The sequence below is a fragment of the Sinocyclocheilus anshuiensis genome, unplaced genomic scaffold, assembly GCF_001515605.1.
Source record: "Sinocyclocheilus anshuiensis isolate Anshui unplaced genomic scaffold, SAMN03320099.WGS_v1.1 scaffold1854, whole genome shotgun sequence".
NCBI classification, from domain to species: Eukaryota; Metazoa; Chordata; class Actinopteri; order Cypriniformes; family Cyprinidae; genus Sinocyclocheilus; species Sinocyclocheilus anshuiensis.
This window is the reverse complement of record NW_015546040.1, coordinates 756,193-766,063: the sequence shown is the minus strand read 5'-3', so window position 1 is coordinate 766,063 and position 9,871 is coordinate 756,193. Positions and strand designations below refer to the sequence as shown.

The following is a 9,871-nucleotide window of genomic DNA, read 5'->3' as shown; positions in this document are numbered from 1 at the left end:
CGAATTGGGCGATCTGACCAATCATCATCGCGGAATCTGCCGTCTTGTCCAACAAACAAATAACAAAGAGTAGATTACAAAGTCAAACAAAGTCAGGAGAGTAGATTAAAGTTGATGTCTTTAAACGGTTGAAATAAAATACGTTCTGATGTTCATTCATGTTTATTTCATGCTTCAAGTAAATATGAAAATAAATTGTTAAAATCATTTTCAGAATTCCTTTTTTGGGCTGATGAACAATAAAAACATTGACAGCCAATCAGAATCCACTAAATTTAAACAGCTCGACTATTTAAATGAAATGTGAACGTATAATAAACAAAACATTATTGTTCGCTGGTGTGGACAGTAATATATAGTATGGTAGTTATTGTTATAGTAATGAATGAATGGGCCTTTACTAAAGTGAGTAAAAACATAACACTAAATCCTACTAAAAGTAACACTAAAGTAAACATATTTTTGAAAAGATTTGCATTCAGATGACAACATCGTCAAAATGTTTCCGTTCACACGGATCCATGAAAACAACTAAAAACACTGCATTATGCATGCCAGGCCAGTAGATGGCGACGCCGCTTTGTAAAGAAACACTATGCACCTTTCACAAACATGCATTTTTTACACAGAGATTATATCGTTTTCAGAAACTTTCACTTTGAAACCCGTTGTCAAAAGTTTGCATTTTCAGGCCCCCAAATCACCATTGTCGTGTAAATGAACATCCAATAAAACACACAAAAACATTTTCCATTTTTAGTTTAAAAACACCCCCTTAGTCGTTTTAAGGCCTACTAAAAAAAAAAAAAAAAAAAACCCAAAAAACATATAAACTATAAAAGGAATATTAGACAAGACAAACTTAGAATTTTTGGCTTGATAAAGCCTCACCTAAAAGGTTAAAAAGCCTTGAAATTTGAAGGTCGTGCAGACTAACGTTTTTTGAAGGAGATATTAGGAGTTTAGAGGTCAAATATGCCTTGAGCATTAGTAAACCGTTGCTAAGGCATTCAGAGTGGTTGCTAGGACAGAACAGACTGAAGGACGGTACTGAGTTTCTTGGTTGTATTTTAACAGATCTAAGAGCGATTAGAGTCAAAGAATCTACTGAACATAAACTACTGCTGAAAAGTTTGGGGTTGGTACAGTTAATTAGTGTTTATGAATTCAGGCACATCTGCTCACCAAAGCTGCATTTATTTGATAAAAATACAGTAAAAATTGTGAAATATTATTACAACTTCAAATAGCTGTTTTCTATGTGAATATCTGTTGAAATGTAATTTATTCCTGTGATGCAAAGTTGAATTTTCAGCATCATTACTCACATGCGTTGTGACACAAACGGGGCCGAACGTCTGACAACAGAAGGACGTGACTTTGGAAAGGTCATGCATCTCATAAGCATGCAAATGTTCTACGACAACAGTCACACGACAAACTGAAAATGTAAGTGGCGTCTGTACATCAGCTCATCATGTTGATGCAAAAAAACAGAGGCTAAAACTAACATTTTGCTACACCTGTCAATGGCTGGTGACTTCTAATTGACCCTTCGCAGGGAGTTTGATTGACAGGTGATCTGACCAATCATAACGCAGAATCTGCCATGGTTTTGTCCGACAAATAAACCAGACAGGAGTGTAGATTAACGTCTGTGGACTTGTACTTGACAAATGGTGTGTATTGACATCTTTGCACTGATTAAATTAAGTATTTTGATGTTCATTCATGTTTATTTTGTGCTATAACTAGTAGTAAGAGACGATTGGTTCACATGCCGCTTGAACTGAGGCACTGGTCTTCAGTGTCACATGATCTTCAGAAATCATAATAATATGCTGATTTCCTGTTCAAGAAACATTTCTGATTATTATCAATGTTGAAAACACCCAATATTTTTGTGGAAACTGTGATAGATTTTATTTTTCAGGATTCACATATGAACAGAAAGTTAAAAAAAACAACATTTATTTGAAATATAAATCTTTTGTAACATTATAAACATCTTTCTGTGGACTTGTGCTTGAGAAATGGTGTGTACTGACATCTTTGCACTGATTAAATTAAGTATTTTGATGTTCATTCATGTTTATTTTGTGCTATAACTAGTAGTAAGAGACGATTGGTTCACATGCCGCTTGAACTGAGGCACTGTAGTGATCTGTCACGACACATTAAAGAGCCACAAAATGGTATTTATTGTTCGAATTTCTTAAAAGATTACAAAATTTGAAAGCTGAGACCTTATTTCATACCAGAAGTTCTGCTTTGTCTTGTCTGTTTCCTCTTTGCGCCACAATGCATTTTTCACTGTGTGAGAACATGATGTGTGGCGTGAGAGCAGCATGGCTTGTCGGACATAATGTTGAAAACACCCAATATTTTTGTGGAAACTGTGATAGATTTTATTTTTCAGGATTCACATATGAACAGAAAGTTAAAAAAAACAACATTTATTTGAAATATAAATCTTTTGTAACATTATAAACATCTTTACTGTCACCTTTGATCAGTTTAATGCGTCCTTGATGAATAAAAGTACTAATTTATTTTAAAATAATCTTACTAACCCCAGACTTTTGAATGGTTAATTGATTAAACATCAGTTGTAATGCTCCAAACAGCCTGACGCACTTCACATTTCAGCTCTAACTCTTACTCTGGCTCTGTCAGAGGAGTCGTCTCATTGGGTTCGTGCACTGGACTGCTGTCCTCCTGGTTAGCAATTCTCTCTTCTTCAGTTCTCATCTCCACGATGGGCTCCTTCGAGCCATCAACCCTACTCACACAAACACACATGCAGGTGTCCATCACACTAAAACACACACAGCAACACAAGTGCACACTGGGAATGTTCAGAATGGCACACTAACAAACAACTCAACTACTATTTCAACTGTTTCACATACTTACTGTTTATCATTGCATAATGGTTTACATACTCATTTTACCTAGTATATACTGCATTAAAGGAAAAGTTCAGGTAAAAATGAAAATGCGCTCACCCTCAAACCATCCGAGATTAGGATGAGTTTGTTTCTTAAAACTCATCTACATCTCAGATGGCCTGAGGGTGAGCACATTTTCAGCAAATTAAATTTTTGGGTGAACTATTCATAAAACATTGTATTCCATTCTGAACACAATCGTCTACATGTATCTATTAAAGATGCTTACGTTTAAAAAGATGCTAAGGCATGTTATAATGTCCTCCTTAATCTCAATCACATTTTATTTTGACTTCTGTCTCAGTGCTAATCACACTATAGCGAGTACTTCAACTGTTTATGTGAGCAATAATATCTGAAAGAATCTTCCATAAGACGATTATGACAGTAAACCCACCGACGCTGGACTTAATGCGCCGCTAATGCAAACAGATCAATAGACTCAGTCTTTTATTAGCAAATTAATCTCATGAGGTCTGTCTAATGCTAAAGCAAGTCTGATCATTTACTGAACTCACTCAGCAGAACATTATTAAACGAGCCCATTACTGCATATCTATATGTGCATATTATTAATAGCGTTTAATGGTAATGGGAATATATTATGAAATAATTGACTGTAAAGAGGGTGAAATTCAACCCTCATTATTAGATAATGACTGTCAGTTTCTATCAATCATCAGATTCAGAGGAGACAGATGATGACGTCATTAGCAGCCCTTCAAATGTAAATGTTAAAATGATTATAAAATCATTGAAATGATGCTAAACGATGCAAACACAGTCTCACAAAGACAGCGTTTTTTCAACCAAAGGTCTCTCAGTGACTGTTCTAATGTTTGGGGTCGGTAAATCGTTACTTAGTCTCTTCTGCTCACCAAGGCTGCATGAATTTGATTAAAAATACAGTAAAAATTGTGAAATATTATTGCAATGTAAAATAACCGTTTTCATTGTGAATGTATGTTAAACTATAATTTATTTCTGTGATCAACGCTGTATTTTCAGCATCATTACTCCAGTCTTCAGTGTCACATGAACTTCAGAAATCATAATAATATTTGCTGCTCAAGAAACATTTCTGATTATTATCAATGTTGAAAACAGCCCAATATTTTTGTGGAAACTGATGCATTTTATTTGATTCAGGATTCACAGATGAATATAAAGCTCAAAAGGACAGCATTTATTAGAAATACAAATCTGTCTAGATGTCTTTACGGTCACTTTTAACCAATTTCATACATTCTTGATGAATAAAAATATTAATTTCAGCACATTAAATTCTTCAAACATACAAAAAGGATTCAAGGAGATGCTCCGATGTTGTTTGAGAACACAATGTTAGAGCAACGTTTTTACTGTAAGACAAAAACAACCTAACATATCCTAAGACCCACTAACCATTCTTCTAGTCTGACCAGCTGCCACATACAGTGGTGTGAAAAAGTGTTGGCCCCCTTCCTGATTTCTTATTTTTTTGCATGTTTGTCACACTGTAATGTTTCAGATCATCAAACAAATTTAAATATTAGTAAAAGATAACACAAGTGAACACAACATGCAGTTTTTAAAAATCAAAACGTAGATAAAGTCGATCAACACCCCAAAGCTTGACAGTCATTATTACCTCTTCATTGGTCAACATTTTATTCCATAACGTTGCACAGTTTTGATGCTGTTTTATGTCTGTGTTAGAATATATGTGGAAGCATCTGTTGTTTCGTGTTTTCTTCACTTGTGTTTTTTTTGGAAATTTTGTACAGAAGATGTGTAATAGTGCCCCCTACCGGATAACAATGAAAACACGGATTCTAGGAACACAAGTATAGCTCAAATATATTTAGACTTTTTCTAAGTATAAGTCAAGTATACTTAAATGTCACTTTAAGTATACTTCTGAGAAGTACATAAAGCCCATGTTTGAGAAGTACATAAAATTAGACTGAAAGTATACCTTCCTATTTTTTAGTTTAAAAAAAGTATACTAATAGCACACTTGAATAAACTTTTTTTTCGTAAGAGCTCACAAATAGTCATCCATCACATCTAACGAAAGATCCAGTGCAATGACGAGCGCACGAGAAAGACGGACGGACCGAGAACCGACGGCACTCATGCAAACGAACTCCGATGAACTCACAGATACGCAGCTTTGCCCTCCTCCAGCTCTTTGCTCTTGCCGCTGGTGGAGGTTTTCTTGCTGCAGAGCTTGCGGGTGATGCACATGAGCAGGCCACACTGACGCAGGAAGAAGCAGCTGATGTCCACCAGCACCAGCAGCAGAAGAAGAGCCGCCACACCAAGCCCCACCACCGCGCCGAGGCCCAGGCCGCTGAACAGGGAGTCTGCTGAGACCGGAGAGCAAAACACACGCTCAACAGCCATGACTGAAAACACATCTCCGATGGATGGAGACGAGAGATGAAATCAGCAGCTCAGAGATTCAGACGTTTCTTCATGATCATGTTCTGCTTGGGTCCGAGAGAGATGACAAGGCTTTGAACATCTCGTTGTGGTAGATCAGGTTCAGTTTTATGGGAACAGTGAATTTTATTGCATGCATCTAACGTCCAAATGTTACGCTCTTTCTATTTTTCTATCTATAAATAAGAATAAATGCAAAGCACAAGACACTAACACTGTCAATTTAAACACCGCTGTCAGATTTGTTTTGCCATATACTTCCATTATGCAATTTATTTTTTTTGGCCAGGGTCAAACATTACTATATTCATTCATTCACTTATTATTGTCATATTTTTGAAAAATCACACGCATAAATGCAATAAAAGTTCACATGCTAAAACACTAACATTTGCTGATGGATGTCCACGTTGTTGTCAGTAGTGTTATTTTAGTATTATTTAAATATTATTATAACATTTATTAATATTTTAAGTTATTTTTCAACTTTCACTTTAATTTGAGTAATTTTGTTAAGTGCTTTTTGTTTTTCATATTTATATTTAGCTTTATTTTTATTTTAGTTTTAATTTGGTTAATTATTTTAGTAAAATTACACTTATTTCAGTTCAGTTTTCATCTAATATTATTATTTTATTTATTATGTCATTTCAATACACACTTTATTTTGTATAGTTTTATTTAACAATGAAACCGTTCAGTAAACATACTTTTATAACAGGCATCAAACATCATTTTTCTATCTATGAAAACAAGAATACATATTATTTCTATTTTGAATTAGATTTTAAGTTTAAAAAAAAAAATCAAATTTTATATGCTTTTGACATTTTTTAAATACATTAATATTTAGCTTTATTTTATTTCAGTTTTAGTAACATTCACCTTCTTTCATTTTAGTTTTTAAAGCTTTTTTATAGTTTATTTATTTTATTAACTTTATTTCAATAGATTTAGTTTTAGTTTACAATAACAACCCCGGCTATTTGGATCCGTTTTCTTATAGTTTTGCAGGAGTCAAATGTTACCTTATTGGCTAATAGTCATATTTCTGGAAAAGTGCATCACTCCTTTATAACACAAAGACAAGAAAGTTAATCTAAAAGAAACATGACGGTTTACAATACATTGAAATGCTTAAAGATGCAATCCAATAGTTGAAGAAACTTGATTCTTCCACTAAAAGCATGTACTTACTGTAGCTAGACAGAAAACAAACCTTTTAAATGATTTCTGAGTAATCACAGGTTAAAAGATATGACTGTTTCTGATGTGTTTAGTCCACAGCTCTTCCCGTATTGATCTGAAGTAAGTCAAAGCTTTAGGACATGATTCTGCAGCAGTCCATCTTCAAGTTGTTTTGTTATGGATGAAGGCATCAAAGATTCACACACAACATGTTAGAAATACAAAGAACCAGCCTGACATTCACCTTCATATTACGGTTTATGGAGCGAATACGTGGACTGACCCGCAGCGTAAACACCATCTGAGAGCATCTAAATGTCTGTTAATGTACTGCAGACATCTGAAGCACTGACTGATTAGAAGAAAACTCTTAAGTCCTTGAGTCAACATCAGTGCCCTGAACATCTTCAGAGGGTTTCATTGATTCACAGAGCATCAAACACAAACACGGAATTCATGTTCAGTGCTGGACGAAGCAAACAGAAATCAAACTTCAAAACGCTCGCTTTTGCCGCTTCAAGTTAAAGCAATAGTTCAGCCAGAAATTAAATTAGCTGGCCATCCGAGATTAGGATGAGTTTGCTTCTTGGAGAAATGTAGCATTGCATCACTTGCTCACCAATGGATGTGAATGGGTGCCGTCAGAATGAGAGTCCAAACAGCTGATAAAAAAATCACAATAATCCACACCACATCAGTCCATCAGTTAACATCTGGAAAAGACAAAAACTGAAACTAATCCAGCATTAAGACGTTTTTAACTAATGGACTCATATTTTAGTTAAAAATGTCTTGATGGATTTGTTTCAGCTTTTGTCTTCTCCAGATGTTAACTGATGGACTGGAGTGGTGTGGATTATTGTGATGTTTTTATCAGCTGTTTGGACTCTCATTCTGACGGCACCCATTCACATCCATTGCTGAGACAGTGATTCAATGCTACATTTCTCCAAATTTGATGAAGAAACAAACTCATCTACATCTTGGATGGCCTGAAGGTGAGCACATTTTCAGCACATTTCGATTTTTGAGTGAACTATTCCTTCACTGACTTCATATTAAAGGGAAGTCAATGGCTGCCGTCAACTGTTTGGTTCCCAACATTATTTAAAACATCTTCGTTTGTGCGCCACAGAAGAAAGAAACAGATTTGGAAGAGTAAACAATGACAGAATTTCCATTTTTGGGTGAACTGTCCCTTTAAACACTGACCAATCGATCAACAACAATCGGGAATGATTGGTTTTCATCGAGGTACTTTGAAAGTTGAAATCTGAGGATGTAGCGCGTCTCTCATACTGTATCTTCATTTTAATCAATATTCAGCTACAGGTTTAATTGCTGGACTTTTGTGCTTGTTATTTGTAGAGGTTTATGTGCATGCAACTCAACATCAAGTTTAAAACTAATTAAAACTATAAGTAAACCACCAAAAGGAGGAGTTTTAATGTAATAAAACTCACTACGGGAAATAAAAACAGATGCAGATATATAACATCAATGCAAAGTTATTTTTTAGTCTTTTTAATAATGCCATACTGTAAAAACTGCCCTCTGAAACGGCCTGCAATGAACTTAAACCAGCAAAACATTCATATTTTTTATCTGTATGTGTAGCATAGCCCTCATACGAGTTATTTTTATTTCAGGTTTCAGTATGTTAGAGCGATCCTGAACACTTTCTGTGAGAAATACACTCACTTTCCGCTGCTGCTGAGTTCCACTAACATTATCTGCCAATAGAGCGCCAAATGACTCACAAAAATGGCCCTGAGGTGACTGTCCCGTATGAAGCATCGCTATCATACGATATTATATGGAGCCAAATGTCCATATCATCATATTCATGCCCACGCAGCGTTTTACAGCTGCTGTCTGCTGACCTGAAACCAGCGATCTGTTCCTGAACTAGTGAACCGCCTGCTGTCTACTAAGGGCTCGTCTCAGGAGGAATATATGCACTTTCACTCATATACTGAGACAGAGTTTAACCTAAAATCTGTTCATTTATCCTTAGCATTCACTACCCAGTATCCAGTATTATATAGTATTAAAACACTGATTGTAATATGTGACCCAGGACAACAAAACCAGGACTGGCTGAGTTTGTCTGGTTAAGAGAGTAAAGCGGCTGCAGGCGTCTCATGAAGACAGATCAGCTCCTCAAACAGCATCAGCCAATCACAGTGCTGCAGCGCATCTGAGCTGGTCTGATTGGCTGCAGGCGTCTCATCTCTCCCAGATCCACCGTGACTTCACTGTTTTGATCAAACGTCCCTCAGATTATCGTATCGGTTTATGTTATGAGGACGGCAGGAATACAGATGAGGAAAGTTTAATAAATCATGCTGAAGTTCACATACTCACACGATGAACTACAGTATGAAACGACACGCTTCTGCCTCCTGTATGTCGCCAGATGTAAAGTTTTCAACAGCCTCGGTTGTGTTTTGTATTTTATGTTTATTAGAGAATCCTGTCATTAGCTGACTGACCTGCTGGACTCAGTTACTATTTGTATGGCGCACTATGATGAATCTCTCAAATCACTCATTTCTGAACAGTGTTATCGTTAATTAAAACTGAAACTATGAAAAAAAAAGTATAATTTTTTTTTTTAATAAAAAGACAAAAAGAATTAAGAAATTATATTTTGCATTAAGAAAATAAAACCTGTTATAGATTTATTAAGATTTTTTAGCATTTTAGCATTTACCTGTGATGTCGGGTTTCTGCGGCATGAGGAACTGGAAGAAGGTGGGCTCCGACAGGCCCTTGACGTTACGCGCCGTGATCTCTACGTTGTAGCGCGTGTTCCACTGCAGCAGCTGCAGCAACGCAAAATCATTCATGCCGGGAACCAGCTTCGTCATCCACTGCTCCTCTTTATCCTGCACACACACACACACACACACGTTTGTTTCTGTGAATTGTAGGGACTTTCCATAGACTTCTATTACTTTTATACTGACCAAACAATATTTTCTATCCCCTAACCCAACCCTAAACCTAGCCCTTACAGAAAACCTGATTGCATTCTTACTAGGGGTGTGCGATATTGACAAAAAATAATATCTCAATATTTTCTGATTACGATATTATCGCAGACGATATATATCGCACACCCCTAATTCTTACACTTTCAGATAACTATTTTTAATAATATTGTGGGGACCGCAGGGAACACACGCACACACACGCACATACACACGCACGCACACACACACGCACGCACGCACACACACACACATATTCAAATAAGTACAATGTGGACACCTTAAAAACAGTGAGTAGCATTATGGCGA

The 9,871-nt window shown here is 36.0% G+C and overlaps 1 protein-coding gene across 2 annotated transcripts in view; it reads right to left on the bottom strand.

The window, feature by feature from the left end:
• LOC107698913 (neural cell adhesion molecule 2) overlaps positions 1-9,871 on the bottom strand; it is a 266,413-nt gene that overhangs the window by 1,707 nt on the left and 254,835 nt on the right. Inside the window, exons 15-17 of one of the 2 annotated variants that reach the window (XM_016500050.1) lie at positions 9,283-9,457; positions 5,095-5,302; positions 2,663-2,782 (exon numbers count right to left, since the gene is read on the bottom strand). In XM_016500050.1, the coding sequence (XP_016355536.1) occupies positions 2,663-2,782; positions 5,095-5,302; positions 9,283-9,457 (503 nt within the window). The remainder of the gene's footprint in view (positions 1-2,662; positions 2,783-5,094; positions 5,303-9,282; positions 9,458-9,871) is intronic. The other variant, XM_016500051.1, reaches the window with a different exon arrangement.